This window comes from Myotis lucifugus, unplaced genomic scaffold, assembly GCF_000147115.1.
Source record: "Myotis lucifugus unplaced genomic scaffold, Myoluc2.0 scaffold_99, whole genome shotgun sequence".
NCBI classification, from domain to species: domain Eukaryota; kingdom Metazoa; phylum Chordata; class Mammalia; order Chiroptera; family Vespertilionidae; genus Myotis; species Myotis lucifugus.
In genome coordinates this window covers 1,125,040-1,147,464 of record NW_005871147.1, presented here as the reverse complement: position 1 = coordinate 1,147,464, position 22,425 = coordinate 1,125,040, and the positions used below count along the sequence as shown (strand labels likewise).

Sequence of the window (22,425 nt, the reverse complement as noted above, 5' to 3'; positions counted from 1 at the left end):
TATATTTTATTGATTTTTTATAGAGAGGAAGGGAGAGGGATAGAGAGTTAGAAATATCCATCAGCTGCCTCCTGCACACTCCCTACTGGGGATGTGCCCACAACCAAGGTACATGCCCTTGACCGGAATCGGACCCGGGACCCTTTGGTCCGCAGGCCGAAGCTCTATCCACTGAGCCAAACCGGTTAGGGCAAGAGATATCACTCTTAAAGTTTGATGCATTTAACTGAACGCAACACTCCAGATTTATTCTAATTAATTCAGCATGCAGTAGGACTATTGCTTTTATTATCCGGACGCTTCTATTAAAGTAGACTAAAGTTGTATTTACATTTTTTAGCAGTTACATGATACTTTGCTCATGCTAAGCTTATGTTCATTTTACAAACACAGCTCTTTTCCACACAATATGCTGCCAAACCAAGTCTTGTACTTGTGCAATGGATTCTTGTAAACTTAAATGTAGGAACTTACAACACAGAATACACATACAGACGATATTTTTGTGTGAAAATGTGTATCTAGAGTCAGCATTTGAAGAGTCTGTGATGCTTGGCACTCTGGCTCTTAAGCTTAGACTTTGCTTAAAGCTTCCCTCCCACCCCCCTAAAAAATGGCATCTCTTTTCTGACTGTTGTTCACTGGGCTAATACATCTGTTGTGGTTTTCTACTCGTCCACAGCAAGACCACATTGTTGGAAGTTGTGCTTTGATGCAATGTTTTAGAGAATTTTTACTTCTTTTCTCTGTTCCTGATTGACCTACTTAAACTCACAATCCAGCAAGCACTTGGGCATCCTGCTGCCATCCATTATCCACATGTGTTTATCTAGAGCAGCGGTTCTCAACCTGTGGGTCGCGACCCCTTTGGGGGTCGATCGACCCTTTCACAGGGGTCGCCTAAGACCATCGGAAAACACATATATAATTACATGTTGTTTTTGTGATTAATCACTATGCTTTAATTATGTTCAATTTGTAACAATGAAAATACATCCTGCATATCACATATTTATGATTCATAACAGTAGCAAAATTACAGTTATGAAGTAGCAACAAAAATAACTTTATGGTTGGGGGTCACCACAACATGAGGAACAGTATTAAAGGGTCGCGGCATTAGGAAGGTTGAGAACCACTGATCTAGATGTGGAGTTGGGTTACAATAAACATCATTCCCAACGTGGTAAATGATCTTTTCTTTTAGCCTGCCTCTTGGCCTGTTTCATGTACAATCAGTTGGAGGCCAGCATTTAGGAAACTATTCAAGAAGCCAGACATGGTATCTTTGCCAAGATGCAGGTACCACTGAAACACAGCCCAGTGTAGGCTTACTCTTCTTCTGAATTCCTTCAGTCCTCTTTATCTGTGCCCGTCTTTCTTTTCTTTTCTTTTCTTTTCTTTTCTTTTCTTTTCTTTTCTTTTCTTTTCTTTTCTTTTCTTTTCTTTTCTTTTCTCTTCTCTTCTCTTCTTTTCTTTTCCTTCTTTTCTTTTCTTTTCTTTCTTTCTTTCTTTCTTTCTTTCTTTCTTTCTTTCTTTCTTTCTTTCTTTCTTTCTTTCTTTTTTCCTGTCCCCCCTCCCCTTTTTTTAAATATATTTTTATTGATTTTTTTACAGAGAGGAAGGGAGAGGGATAGAGAGTTAGAAACATCGATGAGGGAGAAACATCAATCAGCTGCCTCCTGCATACCCCCTACTGGGGATGTGCCCGCAACCAAGGTACATGCCCTTGACCAGAATCGAACCTGGGACCCTTGAGTCCGCAGGCCGATGCTCTATCCACTGAGCCAAACCGGTTAGGGCCTGTGCCCTTTTTTTTTTTTTTTTTTATCCCTGTTGCATAATGCCTTTTATCCTCCTTATATTACCTGAGCTTGAGTCTCTTTCCTCCCCATGTTTGCTGTTCCAGGATGTATTCTCCATATTTAGTATAGTACCTAGTACATAATAGGTACTCATTCTGATTATTTAATGAATGAATGGAATAAACTCCTTCTATTCCTATAATTATTCTTTATTTATTCATTGATATTACATACTTAATATTTGTAACGCTTCAAAAATCATATGTTGAAGCCCTAATCCTTATCATGGCTGTATTAAGGAAATAATCAAGGTTAATGAGGTCAGAAGGGTGAGGCCCTGATCCAACAGGATTAGTGTTCTTATAACAAGAAGAGACACCAGAGAGCTCACTCTCTTTCTCTACCACCCTCCCCTATGCACATGCCCTGAGGAAAGGGTCATATGAGGACATAGTGAGAAAGTATCTACAAGTCAGGAAGAGGGCTCTCACCAGAAACCAAATTTGCTAGCACCTGGATCATGGATTTCTAGTGTCTAAAACTGTGAGAAAACAAATTTCTGTGTTTCAGCTGCCCAGTCTGTGGTATTTTGTTATAGCATACTGAGAAGATTGATACCATTGATTATTCTATTTATGTATTGTCTTTTAAGGGAAAGCCAAGTAATATATCTCCTTGTTCTTTGAAAAGCATTACATTTAGTAGATGCTTAAAAAATATTGACTGAGTGATTAAAGTGGAAGTCTTTACACACAATAGTTCTTCCTAAAATACTTTTCCCTTACATTTTATATATTTTTATTGATTTCAGAGAGGAAGGAAGAGGGAGAGAGAGATAGAAACATCAATGATGAGAGAGAATCATTGATCGGCTGCCTCCTGCACGCCCCAGACTGGGGATGGAGCCTGCAACCTGGGCATGTTCTCTGACCGGGAATGGAACCGTGACCTCCTGGTTCATAGGCCGATGCTCAGCCACTGAGCCACGCCGGCTGGGCTCCCCTTACTCTTTAACTAGCTAAATTCTCATCCTTCAGGCCTCAGCTTTAATATCATATCCTCAAAATATCCCCTGTTCTACCTAATCTAAATTATTAGCTCCACCTTATAATTCTCTCTCACCACATCTTTGTTATTTTCCTTCATGATATATATGGTAGTTTTAATTATATTTGTTTAATATAAGTTCCACAAAGGCAGGGACTGTGGCTCACCCTGATGTTCCCATCACCTAGCATGGTGCCCTGCACAAATGTAAGCAATATTAAAATATTATAAATATATCTGATTATTAAATGACTTTACCACTTAATTTTATCTCTTATGCTTTTATGAATACCCCTTTCTACATCTAGAAACATTCTGGCCTTGAACATGAGTCCTTAGGGGAATTAGAGTCAAGGTAGCCCTGGCTAGTGTGGCTCAGTGGTTGAGCATCAACTATGAACCAGGAGGTCACGGTTCCATTCCCAGTCAGGGCACATGCCCAAGTTTCAGGCTTGATCCTCAGTGTGGGGTGTTCAGGAGGCAGCCAATCAATGATTCTTTCTCATCATTGATGTTTCTCTCTCTTCCTCTCCCTTCCTCTCTGAATTAAAAAAAACACACACACACACAAAAAAAAAACAAAAACAGGGGAAAAGATAAACTATAAGCCAATTAGCTTGCTTGGGGTGAAGGCTGTATAAGCTTGGTTGAAATGGTGGTGTTGGGGATAGTTGATAACCTTTGGGTTCCAGGCTGATGACTTTAGATTTGATAAAATAGACCTACGGAGCTGCTGGTGGTGATTGAGCTGCTCATGAGAATGGAATTTGAGAAAGATTATGCTGACAGCTGAGGATTATGTGAATTGGAGGTAAGAATAGGGACCTGGAATGCAGCAGAGACTGCTAGGGAGTCTAGGCAGCTATAAATTTCTATTATTCTAGGATCCTCGATGGTTGAATATGGAAAAAAAGATCGATAACGAAAATAGTTACTCATTTACAGTGAGAAATATTCTTATCCAATTCCTTCTCCTTAGGGCAGTGGTCGGCAAACTGCGGCTCGAGAGCCACATGCGGCTCTTTGGCCCCTTGAGTGTGGCCACGAAATTTCAATCGCACTGTACGTGCGTGCTTGCACGTGGTGTTTTGTGGAAGAGCCACACTCAAGGGGCCGCAGTTTGCCGACCACTGCCTTAGGGCATTTGAATTCTAACTAGAAGTTCTCTTTGTGAGTACAAAGCTTAAAACAAAAAGAATGAATTGAATGAAACTACTGGCTCTTATCTCTTTTTCCTCTGCCTGACTAAATAAAAAATATCTATATTACCTGGAGAGGATGTCCACAATAGAATAGATTCTTTGTTTCTCCATTTTCTAGGTAGACTTTCATTTTTCTCTAAATAAGTTGCAGAGCAATGGATCACAGACTTGATTATATTTCAGTCTTGAGTATACACTATAGTTGACTTGAATTATACTTTGTTATTGTTTCTTTGCTTTGTGTATCACAAATATATGACTTGGGAGATAGTTGATGAACTGGGTTTAAAATATCCTGAGTTTGAAGTGCCTTAGGTGAGACTGTCCAAATGTCGATTGAAAATGTGAGGTTTGAATAATCTAGGAAAGAAGTTGGGACTGGAGATATAGATTTTTCAGGTAGAACTAAATGCATTCTTTTTGGTTAGGTAATATTTTGTAATATTTTTGTGAGATTATTTATCAGAGTATTAAAACTATTTGTATACCTGCATCCTCCACACCAGACAGTGAGCTCCTTGGGGCCAAAGATGGCCTCTTATTCACTTTAGTAAGAATACCTGCAGCCCTAACCGGTTTGGCTCAGTGGATAGAGCGTCGGCCTGCGGACTGAAGGGTCCCAGGTTCGATTCCAGTCAAGGGCATGTACCTTGGTTGCGGGCACATCCCCAGTAGGGGGTATGCAGGAGGCAGCTGATCGATGTCTCTCTCTCATCGATGTTTCTAACTCTCTATCCCTCTCCCTTCCTCTCTGTATCAATAAAAAAAATAAATAAATAAATAAAAGAATACCTGCATACCATAGGTGCTCACTAAATGTTAGTTGAGTGAATGAATGAGGATAATCTGAATAAAAGAGAGATGGGTCCGTGGTAAAACTTTCGTGGTATAAGTATAGCAGAGAAGGCCTGGAGAGAAGACCACAATATCTAGCCACAGAGAAGTCACTGGTGGAGCATTAGAAAGGATGTCAGAATTCAAGAAGTAAAAGAAGAAGCTGGTGGAAAGGGAAACCAAGAAAAGAGAATCGTCTTTAGCATTAAAAGCATATCCCCAAATGCTAAGAGTTCCTGCATAGGGTTTCAGTTTCTTTCCCTTGTTGAGAGCCATCTCTGCTGAGGGTGTCAGGCCATCTCTTTCATTGATGCCTTCTTGCTTCCATGCCTGGTAGGGGTCCTGCCTCTCTCTGAGGGAACCTCTGCCAGCTCTACCAGCTCTCACTGTTGCTTAGAGTAGTGTCCTGGGTTCTAGTCTCAGTTCTGCCACGATTCACAGTATGACCTTGGGCAAGTCGCCTCCTTCTCTGTGGGCCTCTAAAGCCCCTTGCAGCTGTCAGGATGTCTGGGAGAACACAGTTTGGATGACTAGTGAGGATTCCAATTCACTCTCTGCTGCTTTTCAACTATAAATCTCTTTGCCAAACACCAGCTGTCTTGCCCTCTGCTTTAGATCCCCAGGCAGACTGTAACCCACATGTTGTTGCACCCTTCCCAGCCTTCTCCTCCCACGATTCAGTTCACGGCTATGTCACTAGGTGGCACTGTCCTGATCTCAGCACAGAAATTAGCTTCAACCATTTTGGACAAACATGTAGCATTCTCCACTGATGCTAAAGCAGCTGTGGAAATAAAGTTTAAGGGGTGATTAAAGTGCCAGTGAGAGTCCGTGCTACCACGGTCCTTGAAATTTTGACACGTCGCTGTGGGCCTTATAGGTCAATGAGACTTCAGGTTATTCATTGCTTTCCCTCAGGTTATTCATTGCTTTCCCCCTCCTTCCTTGGTAGTAAAAGAATCTTAGATACAGAGGATCAGAACTTTCTTTCATCAGTGGTCCATGCAAGGTATCTCTTGTTTAATTATTTATTAATCCCTTTTCTCTCATTGCCCCATCCCATTCAAACTACATTCCTGTTGGGCAATCGTCAATTATTTTTAATGTGTATTTTTGTTTGTTTGTATGTGTGTTTTTTGTTTGTTTGTTTTTGTTAATCCTCACCCGACGATATTTTTTCCATTGATTTTTAGGGAGAGTGGAAGAGAAAGGGAAAGACAGAGAGAAACATCAGTGTGAGAGAAACACATCGATTGGTTGCCTTCTGCACGCCCCTGACCAGAGCCCGGCCAGGAAGGAGCCTGCAACCAAGGTACGTGCCCTTGACTGGAATTGAACCCAGGACCCTTTGGTCTGCAGGCTGACACTCTATCCCCTGAGTCAAATGGTTAGGGCTGTATGTGTTTTTGAATAATGGTTCTAGTATGCTTCTAGTATGCATGCATTTAAATTGTTAAAATAACATATTTTATTTAACCCAGAATATCCAAAATGTTACATGTTAAATGTTCAACATGTAATCAGTATAACATTTACTAATGAAATGTATTGCATTCTTTATTTGGTCTTCAAAATCTGTGTTTTATTCTTATAGTGCATCTTAATTTGAATGCTAAATTTTTATCAGAAATACTTGATCTGCATTTAAAGTTTATAAAATTGACAGTTGAAAAAGTTTATTTACATACCTAAATTGTTCCAAGTATACTTTCAATTTCTCCAATAATTGAATCAAGTACCAAAAAGTATTTCCCTTTAGTATTCTCATCCAAATTGACAAAATTGTTTTATCTATTTGAGAACTGACTTGACTTTGAAGCAAAAGCATACAAATTTCACAACTACATCCAAGTTAACTAAATTCACTCATTCTTGTGTTAACTGAGTATCACTAACATGAAATTCAGGAGATATTGCTTAAATAGAAAAGCAATTCAAAATTTATTAATATCAACAAAACATTTAAACCTTTCGTGTGGATTTTGCAGCCAGTTTATGTAGTGCTGTTGATTTTAATTAAAATCTTCTGCATATTATGTTTAAAAATGTGCAATATGAGAGGTTTCTATTTTAGCATAAATTCTTGTACCTATCTTGCTAAGACACAAAAAAAGCATTTTCTTTCATTGGAGCTTCAATTTTAACCTTAGGGGGAGGTGCTTCTAAGATTGTAATTCACCTGCCCTGAGAGTTGAAGGGATGAGGAGGGGAAACAACTGGTAAAGTCTGGTTGCCCCTTCTCTGTTTTTTATCAGTTCTTCACCAGCATGGCTCATCTGCAGAGCCCTGATGCTGGCCTCACCAGTACCTGGATCACAGGTTTGAGTCACACAGGTGAAGGGGCATCACTGTTTGTTCTGAGATAGTAGTGGATGAAGAGAGATCAGGACATCAGAGCTTCTTTTCTTTTTTCTTTTTCTTTCTTTCTTTCTTTCTTTTTTTTTGCTAGATATAATTTTACTTTAGCTCCTTTTCTTTTTTATCATTCCACAGCCATACCTGGCCCCCTCCTGCCTGAAACCACAGCCACCCCTCTACCACACACAACAGTTTGAAATATTGGTATTTTCTCTTTATAATTCTTCCACGGTTGATCTCGGGAGAGGGAGCAGCGGTAACATTAGTTCCATCAGGACTGAAGCTTAAGGATTTTGAGCACTTGACATTGTTGTAAGCATGTGATCCATGTAACTCATTTAGTCCTCACAACAGCCCTATGAGGTTATATTAGCAGTCCCATTTGATAGATGGGAAAACTGAGGCATAAAGAAGTTAACTAGCTTCCCTAGTGGACTAACCCGTTCAGGACTCTTACCCTGGCAGTCTGGCTCCTGGGTGGGCCCTCCTAACCTCTCCCTTGCAGCAGAGGCTGATTTACCCAGCGTCCTCTATGGACAGATTAATGTAGTGTTGGCCAGGTCTGCCCCGTGGTGTCTAGCTTATGAGATATTGGCTAGAAGAGAGAAAGGAGGGTGACAAGGACGAGGCATTCATGGCCAGCCCTGCTGTCAGCAGCATTTGAGCCCAAGCTGGAGACTCTAACGTATGTCTCTCAGGGCAGGACACAGGCTCTGTGCGGTTAGAAGCGAAGGGATGAGGGTGAGCGAGTATGCATAAGCCCAGCCCTAATGAGGTCTGATGTCATTTCTCTTCTGGGGGTTTGTCTCTGAATTTGACATGTGACGTAAACTGGTTGGTGTGAAATTCTGCCTGGGTGTTCTACGCACTGAGTCTGAAGTCCTTCCAGAGGAAGCATTTGAGTGGGCTGGAGTGACTCTGGCCCGGGAACCACTGGATGCCTCCCTGGCCAGTTGCGAGGCTGCCAGTACGTGCTGCTAGACTGGCCTCTTCACACTTCTGCCGCTTTCCTTCGCTCTTCCTTCGCTCTGGGTTGGTCAACATTACTGGAGAGTAAGACCCTGTCATAGGCCCCGGAAAGGATTCTCTAGATGGATAAGATCTGAAGGTGAAACTCAGTGACTGTGAAGCAGAATGCAGATCATGAGAAAGTAAAACCTCTGACTCCAGTGACCGAGCTCTTAGGAACTGTGGGCGTCTTGAGTTTTAGCAACAACAAGGCTAGTGTCGGGTGTCTTGATTCTTGATGCATGGCTCTTCCTGGGAAACCGCAGCTCTCCTCCGGTCCCTTCTGAAGTGCCAGACACCTTTTCAGCTGAGCTGGCTTACAGAGAATTAGAAACGGATTTGAGGAGCATCTCCTCCCCCACGGGGGTGCCAGCGGCCTACGGTTTCAGGCAGACAGGCTCCTTATCTGCCTGGCCCCAGGGACCTGCTACATGCTTTCTGAGCCACAAATATTTCACACCATGGGCACCCAGCTGCTGCCCTCCCCCGCACCCCATTCCTTTCCACTTCTTCCTCATTCCTATATCCGTACCTTGTACCCTTACACTCTCGTTAGCCACTGCCGCCCTCCTTGTCTCTCTCGTGTGGGCCCCTCTCCTGGATTTTTTTCCTGGGAAATCGAAGAGACCCGAGGACATCTCTAGCTTCATCTGCCCGGGGAAGCAAAAAGAAATGAACAGCAATGAATGTTTCCTACGAGCCAGAGATGGTTTGTGGTGCCTTACTGACATCCTTTCATGCGGATCTCACAACCGCTAGAGAAGGAAATGTTTGCTATGGAAGGTCCTGGGAGGGCCAGGCCCAAGGAAATGATGGCAAAACCAGGATTCAGACCTATGTGTATCCGCCTCTAAAGCCCACACCCTTTCCGTGTTCCTGATGGCGCTTGAGCCCCATTCAGCTTTCCCAGCTTCCTAGCCTCATCTCTCTGTTCCCAAGCAGACTGGATATTTTGCTTCTCCTTAGAAAAGAAAGAGAGAGAGAAAGAAAGAAAATAAAAGAAGGAAAGAAAGAAATAATGGGAAAGGAAATGACCACCTCCCAGCTCTATGTCTTTTGAAGATCACACTTCTTTCTAGAATGATTAGAATAACTTGTTTTTTAACTGGAAGGGAACATCTGAGAGCATCTCATTCAGCAGTTATTTTAAAACTTTTAAACCATGGAACCATTTCTTAGAAAAGTATCGTGGGCATATGAAGCACACAGGAGCGGTGCTGCTTCAAGTGGCAGGGGGTGGGGGAGCTCCCAAACCTGGCCTCTCTTTGTCCCTGGCGGTGGCAGCAAGTCAGGGAGCCTTAGGTGTCTGCTGAACCACTTCAAAGCGCCTCATCATCTCTCATTTAAGATACAAGCAAGCTGAGGCCCAGAGAGGGGAAGTGGCCGGCAAAGTCAGGACTCGGGTCTGGGTCCTCCAGCTTCTGGCCTGCAGCTTTCTACAGAAACGCCAGCTTGTGGCTCTCTGTAAACCCTGCAGGGCACCTGGTCCGGGAAGGGGAAGAGAGTGGGGAGAGGCCCGGCTTCCTCTTCCTTCCTTCCTCATCATCAACCTGAGTTCCCAACCCTCCTGGGGAATACGGTAGTCACCGAGGGGTCAGACCGGGAAATGGGAAGGGTGCAGGCAGAGGCACCCGGGAGCAGGTGACAAGGACTCAGAAGGAAGAGAGCAGGGGAGGCCGAAGAAGAGAAAAGGTGAGGGGAAAAGAGCGAAGGAGCCTCCACACCAGCCCAGGACCAGGGCTAGCCTATGGTTTGCACCCTGGCCTTGCTCTAGTATCCCTGTGGGCAAGTCCTGGTCCATCCCCACCCTCAGTTTCCTTTGAAGGCTCATCAGCCACCAGCAGTGAGAGCAGGTGCAGGTTACAGGAGGGGCAGGGTGGTGTCAGAGCGCCACACACAGGGCAGAATTAGATGCTCACCTCTGCCTGTATGTCTTGAGGTCCCTGGGCTTAGATCCCTCATCTATAAAACCAAGTGGGATGGGACGATCTCTAAGTACCCTTCGGGTTCCGAAAGATCTGGGACTGGGAGCCTGTGCTTAGGGCGCCTGGGAAGGGGCAGATTGCAAGGAGCTAACAGGGACCAGGTGTTACGTAGTCTAGCAATCTGGTTTTATAGGCGAGGAAACTTGGCCTAGAAAGGCCAAAAGACTTTTCTGCCTTTCTCAGCATGATTTCCCTTTATCCTCTGAACTATGGTCTCAGGATTCAGCTCAAAGCAATTCTGTGCAGTGGCTAAGCTTTTGTGTGTGTTGTTTTTCTGAACGTTTATTGACTTTCAACACTTCTCACAAAAACAGCACATGCTCGTTATAAAAATTTCCATGAATACAGGAAGTGAAAGGGTAAAAAACTGCCAATTGCTGTCATCGTCCTGTCCTCACCCTGTAGGTCTCCGGGGGTGTCTCCTGTTAACACTTTAGTGTGTATTCATCCTGAATTTTCTAATGAACACACAGACATCTGTGTCCCCCATAAATGGGATGGTAGTATCAAGCATTCAAGCATAAACGTTAGAATCAGACACCCCTGGGCTCTCATGCATCTCATAGCTCATTAGCTGGGTGACCTTGTTAGTTGTTGCTACTTTTCGTCTCAATCTCCCCATGTGAAATATGGCAGTAATAATAATATTTACCTTATAGGGTTGTGATGAAGACTTAATGAGGTTTTATAAACAGCACTTAATAGTGTCTGGTACACAGTAAGCACCACACACACACACACACACACACACACACACACACATCCAGGTGGCACAGAATGAGTTAGAGATACAGTACAAATTGAGACCTGAGTTTTCTGACCTCCAGTCCCATCACCTTTCAGCCACACCTCTCTACCTCTCCTCCTGGTCCCCCGGGCCTATGTTAAATGCTCGATACCTGTTGTGTGAATGAATAAGGTTGGTGGGGACCCGAGGTCCCTGGAGTTCCTAGGGTGCCTGCTCTGGAAGATGGAGGATTCACCCTGCGGATTGGGGGTGGCGGGTGGGACAGTGTGCATTGACCGGACCAGCTGCTGCTTCCGGGCTTCAGGCCTGAGAGTTGAGCCTCAGGACAGAGCCGAGGCCCCAGAGTGGCTCTCAGCTTAAAGGATCTTGGCTTCAAAGGAATGTGCAGTGGGCTGCCTCCGCGCAGGAGGGGCTAAAAAAAGCCTGACCCTCCCCTGGGCTTTGTGTGAGGGTTATCAACTGCTCAAGTCAGCTCATCTCTCTGGCCGGACGCTGGCCTTTTTGAGAGGGCCTGTTTTCCTGGCCCCTCTGGGTTTCCACCAATTTTCTCATCCAAATCCCGTCACGACAAAGGACGTAACAAAGACCCCCTGTGCACCCTGATCTCTGATGGGGAGGGGGCTGGGAGCACCAAACCTGGTGACAATACACAGTTGTCAGCTGTCCCCTGCTGGTGTTTCTTCCTTTTATAGTCAGTAGCAGCTGCTCTTGCTCTCACCCAGGCCCTCTGTGGGGGCTACTGCCCAGGATAAAAGGGGAGGGAGGCCGCCCAGTCTCCCGTCTCGTTTCCCAGGTGCCACAGCTCTTGGTTCCTTCCTAGGTGCCACCTCCACTAAAGATCTCGGCAAGGCAACATGCCTCCCAAGAAGCCTGAGCCCAAGAAGGAAGCGGCCAAGGCAGCCCCAGCCCCAGCCCCTGCCCCAGCTCCCGAGCCCCCCAAGGAACCTGCCTTTGACCCCAAGAGTGTAAAGGTGAGTGAGCCTCAGCCCCTGGGATAGGGGTGGGGCTGGCATTCAGGACCCTATTGGCCTGAAGCTTAGAGACCTACTTCAAGGAGGCTGGACTCGGGTGAGGCTATGGGGTCCATGCCCCAGATCACAGTCCTGGGGGGCAGTGGGGCAGGTGCTGGGGCTGGGGAGGGTGTTTTGGGTTGTAGGTCTTGCCCCTCAAGAAGAACGGGTTTCTGCTCTGTCTGACAAAGCGCTGCTCTGTCACCCTAACTTGCCCAGCAGAGTTGGGAATGGCAGGGAAGTGCAACCATTCAACCTTTTTAAAAAATATATATTTTATTGATTTTTTACAGAGAGGAAAGGAGAGGGATAGAGAGTTAGAAATATCGATGAGAGAGAGAGAGAGAAACATCGATCAGCTGCCTCCTGCACACCTCCTACTGGGGATGTTGCCTGCAACCATGCCCTTGACCGGAATTGAACCTGGGACCTTTCAGTCCGCAGGCCGACGCTCTATCCACTGAGCCAAACCGGTTAGGGCCATTCAACCTTTTGAAGGCACTCTGGAGGCCACCATAGTGAAGTGAAAGTGACTGACCCTTTCCCCAGAGGTAGGATGTTTTCTACATGGAAAAAGGACACATAATGAGACTGCCAGTGGAATGTGGAGTCAGTGACGTCCGCAGTGAGGGAGTGTGCTCCCTGTGCCTGGGGAAGGCTCCACTCTCAAAGATGAGGTGAGAAGAAACCTGGTTCCCTCGCCTCCTCCCCACCGGTGGGCAGCTCCTTCTGTGGCCTCAGCCTGGGCCCTATCTGGCATCGGCAGAGCACTGGCCCACCCCAGCCAAGACCCTCTCTCTCACCTGGTGAGGCTGCTGAACCCTGCTTCCTCTCCCACCCCAGCCCCATTCCCTCTCTGCCCTGCCCTGTTTTCCCCTGACATTTGGCAGGTTCCTCTTTCTGGAGCTGGTGTAGGCCCAGCCGCTGACTCAGTCCTTTCAGGCCGCCCCGCTCTCTGGCGCAGCTGCCGAAGGAATGGAACTGGGAGGGGAAAGGCCTAGGAAGGAGCAGGTCAGAGGCCTCTGGAGAGCGAAGCAGTTTTAAGCCTTGGCACCGGAATGTAAGAGGGCAACTGGCTACTGGTATGAGGAGCTATTAATAACAGGTTGGGCGTGGTGGGCCCCTGGGAATATCAGCCTCAAGTCAGGGCTGGGTGGTGAGGAACCAGAGCAAATTAAAAGCCCAGGAGCAGGTTCTGTGACAAGTGGGCAGGAGATGAAAACCCCAGCTCTCATTGGATGACCCTCCCTGGCCCTCTTAAGGTTCCTCCCGGCCCCCACAGCCCCAGAGACCCTGCAGTTGGGCCAAGGACCCTGGGTTGATCTGTGGTGATGCCGCCAAGGGGCAGGAGTTAAGCAGAACTGGCTTGGCCCAGAGAGGAAGGCAGTTGCCCCATCCCTGAGCTCGGTTATGGCACCACTCTGGGGAAACTGAGGCATAGTGTAGGATCTGAAGAAAACCCGCAGGTACTCTAGGTCATGCATCACTCTATGGGCAGAGCCTGGCAAGAAAAGCTGACTATCTGGCCTGTGGACTGAAGGGTCCTGGGTTTGATTCCGGTCAAGGGCACATGCCTGGATTGTGGGCTCGATCCCCAGTAGGGGGCGTGCAGGAGGCAGCCGATCAATGATTCTCTATCATCATTGATATTTCTATCTCTCTCTTTCCCTCTCCCTTCCTCTCTGAAATCAATAAAAATATATTAAAAAAGAAAAAGAAAAGCTGACTATCTTCCCAGCAGGACACCTTTATTTCTGATTTGTTCTCTAATGCGCCACTCCTGTGGGACACCACTTGCAGGCCTGGTCCTAGTGTCTGGGCACTCTTCCCCGCCCTACCTTCCACTTTCTCTAAAAGTCAATGGGAAAAATATCCTCTGGTGAGGATTAACAAACAAACAAACAAAAAAAAAAAAAAAGAAAAAAAAGAAAGAGAAAGAAAAAAGGGAAGGGAGGCCAAGGGTGAGGAGTGGAGGTGCCCAAAGGGAGAGGAGGTGTGGCTGTGGGAGGATTGTGGAGCAGGGAGAGTCTGAAGGGATGCAAGTGAGGTCAGTTTATGGCCGATAGGACAAGGAATTCACATTTGACACAAAGAAATTACAGTAGGAAGTGGGTGTAGGTTCTAGAGTTATCCAGGGTATTTCACTGGAATCACCACTTAACAAGTGGTGCGGAGAGAGGCTTGGAGGCTGCATTGTTTTACAGCCTGTCAGTCGTGTCCCACTCATCAGGGGGCTGGTGTGTTACCTTTAAGCCCGCAGCCTCCTCCCTCCTCATCAGGGGCTGTTGGAGGTGACCTGACTGCGGTGGAAGCCACTTCTGCTTCCCTTTGGAAACCTTTGGCGCTCTCACGCCTCTGTTTCTCTCCCCACAGATAGACTTCACTGCTGACCAGATAGAAGGTGAGTACTAACAGCTCCCGTCCGCCCCACCTCCACCCACACATACCCTCTCTGTTGCACTTCCTAGAGGAGGAGGAGGAAGAGGAGGAGGAGGAGAAGGAGGAGGAGGAGGAGGAATTGTTGTCATCACCATAATAGTAATCACCACCCTATCTAATAAAAGAGTAATATGCAAATTGACCGCCACTCCAACACAAGATGGCTGCTCCCATGTGGACACAAGATGGCCTGCAGGGGAGGGCAGTTGGGGGAAACCAGGCCAGCAGGGGAGGGCAGTTGGGAGGGACCAGGCCAGGAAAGGAGGGCAGTTGGGGCAACCAGGCCTGCAGGGGAGGGCAGTTAGGGGTGACTGGGCCGGCAATGGAGGGCAGTTGGTGGAGACCAGGCCAACAGGGGAGGGCAATTGAGGGCAATCGAGCCGGCAGGGGAGCAGTTAGGTGTCGATCAGGCTGGCAGGCGAGCGGTTGGGAGCCAGCAGTCCTGAATTGTGAGAGGGATGTCTGACTGCCTGTTTAGGCCCGTTTAGGCCCATTTGGGCCCACACCGGGATCGGGCCTAAACAGGCAGTCGGACATCCCTCAAGGGGTCCCAGATTGGAGAGGGTGCAGGCTGGGCTGAGGGACATACCCTCCCCGCCATCCCCACCCCCACCCCCGTGCACAAATTTTGTGCACCAGGCCTCTAGTCATTATCATAATAGCAAACATATTTGGTGTTGATTTGCCATTTGCTCACTTTTGCCTACGACATGTTATTACTTGAGCCTGCATTAACTCATTTAATTCTCACAACAACCCTGAGAGATGGGGACTATTACCACCCCATTTTACAGGTGACAAAGCTGAGGCTTAGAGAAGTTCGGTGGCTGGCCCAGTCTCACACAGGCAGTCGGTAGTGGAGTCAAGATCCAAATTCAGGCAATCTGATTCCAGATCTACTAGTAGTTCTTAACTGCTCTGCCAGACCACCTGGAACATAATAAATGCATAGCAAAAATGCCTTTTTCCTCCTCTACCCCCCAAATCTACTCTCTAACATATTTAAAAGCCCTCATTCCTGTTCCTGTTATTGGAAAGCCCTCCTTTGGGTTACCAGCTTCCTCTCCCTTCCTCCTGAAATCTGCCAAGATGCTCACCCACTAATGGTGGCAGGGCCAACAGTGATTGGGGTTGCCCTAGTCCACCTGTGATCTCCATTAGCAATGCTTCTCCATCTTTGATGAAGACAATTTATTTTTCTCAATCTTATGTAAAGTGTTACTTAATGTAGCTTCAAGACAAGCTTCAAGATCTCCACCCACCCTCCAACTTGACGGTTGCCCCTTCGCCCATCTTCTGGTGTTTTGACTTTCTTCTCTGGTCCCTCTCCAGATTTTCATGTCCTTCTACAAAGGGGTTACCATCATTGCTCATTGCTCTCGCAAGCTACAGACTATTGAGAAAAGGTTTCTTCCGAGCCCATTAGCATCACCTCTCAGACACCTCAAGGTCACCCTGGTTTTGTTTTTCTCTGGTATCAATGCTAAACTTCAGTGTGTGGTTTTTCTGTGTACGTAATTCCTTTTGAACAGGCATTATCACGTAGCAGAGTGCCTCCACACACTGCCATCTCATTTGACACTCTCAGTAACTGGGAGTGCCTGGTGGGTGGAGCATTAGCAGTTGCTGCAAGTCTCTTCCTTTTCCTTCCTCCTCCCCATTTCCTTGGTTTCCTTGATAGCTGGTCAGAAGTCACATCTGCATTGGTCCAAAATGAGGGCAATAATACCGATAGCATAAGGTTTTTGTAAAGATTAATGAGATAATCCATGAAAAACTATCAGCTCAGGGCCTGGCCCACACTAAGTACTCAAGTCATAGGTTGTTCTTATTCCTTTCCTCCTCATGTTCCATCTTCCTATGAGGTATCATTATAGTCTGCTTTTATGAGGAGATTCCTTCTTTTATTAGATTCGACCTGACTCGTTTGAGTGAACCAGGAGATCAAAAAGTCAGATTTCAGAGTCAACTAACAAATATGTATCTATTGAGCACTGAATTTGTGCTGAAAGGCAAGCTAATTGCTTCAAAAGTTAAAAAACAAATTAAACCCTCCAACACAGATGTGAGATTGGTGTTATTTCCTTATTGTAGAGGTGGAAACCTAGGTTTATTGAGGTTAAGTGACTTGGTCACATAGTTAAATGGTGAAATTAGGATTAAACTCAGTAAAATAATACTAATAACATTGTTGGAGGATTTAATATGTGCCATTCATTGTATTAAGGGTTTTTACATAAATTATTGTATTTAATTTGGATGTAATTAAAAGACCCTGTGAGACAGGTGCCATTTATAGAAGAGATTTTATAGAGGTTAAATATTTACTTTCCCAAATTCACACAGCTAGTAAGCAATGAAAATGGAATTTGAACTCAATTATTCAATAATGTGACAGACATGCAGTTTCTATCTTTTAAATTCATCCAAAGCCTAATAAAGAGGTGCAAGTAAACGTTTTGGGGAGCCAGCGTTGACATGTGGAATGATTTGTAAGTAATCCATATGCAGCCTCTAAGTAAGTAATTGTTTCTAACGTACTTGGAGAGGATTAAACACAGCTTTTCTCCTAAGAAGTTTACACATTCTTCTTTGGCTTATATTGTTAATCTGCTTAGTAAACGATTTCTTTGTGGATAGTATAAGGTAACTTCAATGCCATTCCCAGTCCAAATTATCCCCAGTAATGAACTGCTTGAATCCAAATTAGTGAGGAATTAAGGTTCTTTGCAAGGGCCCAGGAGTGTCTTAATTCAGCCTGGCCCCGTGGACACCTGCCCTGATCCCTTCAGGGAGTGTAGTCCTTGTAGATCTAAGCTGGCTTCAGAACCAGGAAATCCATCCCCATCGTCCCCAGCAACCCATTCAGGTGAACTGTATCCCCACTTAGAGCTAAAAAAAGGACACTCAGAGGTTAGTGGTTTGCCTGAGGCCATGTGCTGGTCAGTGGCAGCGTCGGAAGATCTGTTTCCACCATGTCGTCTTGTCTGGCCTGGGAGCCCTCTATGAGCCGGGAACAGGAAGTGCTGATATTAATTAGCTGACTTTTGAACAGGTCTGATCACTTCGCAGTGCCTCCACATGCTGCCATCTCCTCTGACACTCCCAGTAACTGGGCGTGCCCGGTGGGTGGCGCTGTTGCTCCCCGTGGTGCCAGGAAAACAGACCCGCCAGGCTTATCCTGCCGAGATCTGCAAAGCCAGGGAACCCAGGAGTTCTTACCCCTGAACCAGTGCTGCTTCCACTTCCCTGACATGTTCAACAGTCAGGATCCTCACCTGCACCTGGGAAGGATGGGTAGCTGGGAGGGCTGGAAGCAGGGGAGACATTCATTATGTGACAACCGACTGATAGCAGCGATCCCAGACCCAGCGTTGGAACAGGTCTCGGAGGCCCTAGGCTGCCCCTTTAGTTGTCAGAAAACAGGGTGGGTGTGGGCTCCAGGGAGGAGCCAGGAGGGAAATATTGACACATTTTATAAGCCACATTGGGCTGCCCTTCAGCCCGGGTGGAGGCTGATCAGCCCCCAGCCCCTGCCTTCCCCTGGCCCAGGGGGCTGAGCCGGGTCGTCTCTCCGCAGAGTTCAAAGAGGCCTTTTCGCTGTTCGACCGGACCCCGACTGGGGAGATGAAGATCGCCTACGCGCAGTGCGGGGACGTGCTGCGGGCGCTGGGCCAGAACCCCACCAACGCGGAGGTGCTGCGCGTCCTGGGCAAGCCCAAGCCCGAAGGTCAGCCGCTGGGCCTTTCGCCCAGATCTGCCTCCTGGGGGCCCCTCTCTCCCTTCTCCCCTGTATCCCTTCTCGACCAGCCTCCCTCCCCACTTAGCTGACCCTTGCAGAATGTGGCCTGGCCTTGCTCCTGGAGGGCAAAGCGACATCCTATCCTCCTCTGACACGCAAGGGTGCCAGGGACACTGGGGAGGGAGGCTTGGCGGGAATCTGATAACTAACCACCCGCCCCCACTCCCCACCCGGGAGCCCTTCGTCTAGGAGTCACAGCACTGAGATATCCTGTGACCCTTGTGAGTTTTATCACCAATAATTTGTGTCTGATAATGGTCAGAGCACTGAGGGTGGCAAATTACTCATTTAATATAAATTAGAGCGGATTCAAGATTAGCTCTAGAATGAGGCCTCTTTCACTCATTTGCACTCGGCCAATGGGAGTTTAGAAAGTGGTGCAAGGGAGTGTGTTTCATTGGTGAATGTCATCTGTCATGTGAGGCAGTAAAGTGAACAGCCGCTCCTGCCCCAGTCCTTTCACACAGGTCCTGCTGCTCAGAGGTGCTGGCGCTAGGTGGGGCCAGGCAGACATGGCAGGAGCACCCCACCCGGGTGCGCCATCTCTGGAGGCTTCCTGGGCCCTCATTGGTCCCCTCCCCCTTCCTTTGTTCTGACCCCTCCCCCCTCCTCCTTTTGCTGGTGAAGACACCAGTGCAGGGTGAAGGATGTGGGCAGGAAAGGGCCAGAGGACCAGGAGCTTGTTCAGGTCAGCAGGGCTTCTCAGGGGTCAAAAGATATCTGGGCACTTCCATTTGGAGGGGTTTCTGGGTTGTTATAAAAGAAAGAGTCCAGCTGGCGTGGCTCAGTGGTTGAACATCCACCTGTGGACCAGGAAGTGATGGGATTCCCCATCAGGGCACATGCCTGGGGTTGCTGGCTCCATCCCCATTGCGGGGAGGGAGTGCAGGAGGCAGCTGATTGATGAGTCTCTCTCATTACTGGTGTGTTTTTTTCTCTCTCCCTCTCCCTCTTTAAAGTCAATAAAAAATATATTTTTTAAATGGTTTACATTTATTAAATCAGTGGTTCTCAACCTTGGCTGCACATTAGAATCACCTGGGAATCTTTTTAAAATCCTGATTTCTGGGCCTCATCCTCCAGAAATTCTGTTTCTTTGTTATGGGTTGGGGCCACAACATTAGTAACAAAGAAACAGAATTTCCGGAGGATGAGGCCCAGAAAACAGGATGTAAAAAAAATTCCCAGGTGATTCTAATGTGCAGCCAAGGTTGAGAACCACTGTATTAAATTGAAGCTTTTTAACACACTACAATGGGGGAGAAGTATACTAGTCATAAGAGAATTGTAAATTTATAAGAATTATTGCTTCAGATAGCTCTAGTCAGTGTGGTCCAGTAACGAACCCCAAATGCTGAGTTATAAAAAATAAAAATAAAAATTTTTGCAATCGTAGCAGTTTGCCTCTGTGACTGTATGTCTGTCACATGTCCGAGGTCTCAGTGGGGCCCCTCAGATTCTGCTGCCCCCACCCTCAGCTCCCCACCTGGCTGGCCACCTGGAGCTCAGAGGTCTGGTGGTTCCTTTTCGCTTCTGCCCTTTCACTGAGAAGAATGCTGCGGAGCCAGCCTCCTGCCTTGCTCCTGTGGGCTCTGGGCCCTCCAGGATCCCTGGCTGGGTGTCCCACCCAGAAGTGGCTGCAGCCAAGCCCTGGGTGCTGCCAGGGACAGTCCTACTCGGCAGAGCTGGGGGGAGGCCCCTCTGCTCCGCTTGCGATTCTGCTCAGGTCACTTCTCTTTCCTTCCTGCCACCTGCAGAGATGAATGCCAAGATGCTGGACTTTGAGACGTTCCTGCCCATCCTGCAGCACATCTCCCGCAACAAGGAGCAGGGCACCTACGAGGACTTCGTGGAGGGGCTGCGCGTGTTCGACAAGGAGAGCAATGGCACGGTCATGGGCGCTGAGCTTCGCCATGTCCTTGCCACCCTGGGTATGCCAGCCGGGCAGAAGCAGATTGGAGGGGTGGGAGGTGCCAGGGGGCAGGTTTGGGGAGTCCCTGCGTCCTGAGGACCACATCCTGGTCCAGCCCTGGCTCCCTGCCCCAGCTGGGTTTGGAAAAAGAGGGGAGCAGGTTGGCAGAGCAGGGGTGACCGCTGAGGCCTGAGAGGTGGGACCCAGGGTTCCTGTCCTTACCTTTGCCTTGGTCACTGGGGCCCTGGTCTGTTCACCCAGTGAGAGCTGCAAGGCAGAGGAGAGGCCTGGGGGCCTAGAAAGGGCCGTAAGACCCTTGGCTCCACTCTCCAGTGCCTTTGGGGGAGGTATGGTCTGACCACTTCCCAGGTCAGGAAGTCCTTCAGACTTGAGGGGGTGTTTGGGTTTTTCCTATCCCTCCTTTTGCCATCTGCAACTAAGAGCCTCCTGCCTCCCACCCCAGGAGAGAAGATGACTGAGGCGGAAGTGGAGCAGCTGTTAGCTGGGCAGGAGGATGCCAATGGCTGCATCAATTACGAAGGTATCAGGTCATGCCTCGCTTCCCCGCGTACCCAGGCAAGGAAGAGCAAGCACAGTGTGGGCCGGGCGGACTGCAGAGTAGAACAGATGTAGGAACTAGTGGACATGGCCACCAGATTGGCTTTGGTGTTGTTCCTTTCCATCCTGGTATAATGGAAGAAGCATGGAATTTGGAGATAGATCTGTGATATATGAGCTATATCACCTTGATTAAGTCACTTACGTTCTCTGAGCCTCAGTTTTCTCATCTGAGAAATGGGGTGATGCAGGTACCTTTCTCAAGGTTGTGGGGACTAGTAAAGGTAATGTATTTCATTTATGTTGAGTATCAGCACAGAGTGGACAGAGAGCACAGTTGAGGTCTCTTCCCTTTTCCAGCTCCTCCCACCAATCCCCAAGTAAGAGAAAGAACCACAATCTGGAGAAGGGGTAGGTTTGAAGTCAGGCAATATAGGGAGGAGGGAAGAGGTTTAAGGGGCCAAGAGGGCAATAAAGAGCTGGGAAGGGCCAAGTTCAAGGGCTGATTTTAAAAAATATATATTTTTATTGATTTCAAAGAGGAAGGGAGAGGGAGATAGAAACATCAATGATGAGAGAGAATCTATTGGCTGCCTCCTGCACGCCCCCCACGGGGGATCGAGCCCACAACTCAGACATGTGCCCTTGACTGGGATCAAACCCAGGACCCTTCAGTCTGCAGGCTGACACTCTATCCACTGAGCCACACCAGCCAGGGCCAATGGCTGATTTTTGTCTTCTTTCCCAGCCTTTGTCAAGCACATCATGTCGGGGTGAAGCAGGCCCCTCCAGGATGAGTACAACCTCTCGAACCTGTCCTTTCTGGGGGCGCAAGAGGGCCTTTGGAAACAACATCACATGCCCCAGACTCTTCTGGCCCAGCCCTGACCCCAGAGAGGAAATCACCAGGGGCTGATGACTGAAGCACAGCCCAGCCCCTCCCCATCATCTCTCCACCTGCTTTGCTCCTGTCTCCTCTCCCCATTCCCTTCCCTGCCAGCTTCCTGTCCTCCCTGGCCTTTGCACCCTACCTTGACTCTCATCAGCCACATCCCCCTGCCTCTCCCAGGGTCTCTCAAGGCCAGACCATTTTCTCCCTCAGGCCTGGGGCCGCTTGTACAGGTTCCCGTGGATGAGAAAGCCAGGTCCCAGGTGGAAGGAGGGTCCCTGGCCTGTGCTCTTGACCCTGTTCCTCACTCTCTTCTCTGTGCTCCCCTGGGCTTGGTGCCATCCTGATAGGGAGGTGGGGTCTGTTATGGGGGGGGGGGGTGGATAGGGACTGGGTATGGAGGGAGAGATGCCCTTTCCATCTAGCACTTTCTTCCAGGTGCCTGGCCCTTGGACCTAGCCCTCCCAGGGTGAGTTAGTGAGAGGCCCTGAGTGACGGAGCTGGAGCGGGAGTCCTGGACTCATCACTGCACCACAGCCCCAGTGCCTCATGGGCCCATAGCCCTCCCTGCAAATAAACAGCTCCAGCAAGGCTGGGCCGCGTTCCCTGATACCCACCAGTCTCTGAGTTGTTTTTTAAACACTAATTAATTTAGGGGTGTGTGTGTATATGTGTGTGTGTGTGTGTGTGTGTGTGTGTGTGAAAGAGAGAGGGGGCGGGGTGTCACCTGAGGCCTCATGTGTATTCCTCAGAGAACTGAGTAGTATCTGGAAGCCAGGAGACAAGGGCTCCCCATGGATCTAGAAACATGAGGGTCAGACCACGAGC

At 47.8% G+C, this 22,425-nt stretch overlaps 1 protein-coding gene across 1 annotated transcript; it reads left to right on the top strand.

Annotated features, from left to right (window-relative positions):
• Positions 1 to 11,767: 11,767 nt before the first annotated feature.
• On the top strand, positions 11,768 to 22,209 carry MYL4 (myosin light chain 4). Its single transcript, XM_006092182.3, has 7 exons — positions 11,768 to 11,958; positions 14,371 to 14,398; positions 18,017 to 18,166; positions 19,996 to 20,169; positions 20,614 to 20,691; positions 21,457 to 21,501; positions 22,036 to 22,209. The coding sequence occupies exons 1-6, from the start codon at positions 11,842 to 11,844 to the stop codon at positions 21,483 to 21,485; spliced, it is 576 nt and encodes a 191-aa protein (XP_006092244.1). The 5' UTR covers positions 11,768 to 11,841; the 3' UTR covers positions 21,486 to 21,501; positions 22,036 to 22,209.
• Positions 22,210 to 22,425: the final 216 nt, after the last annotated feature.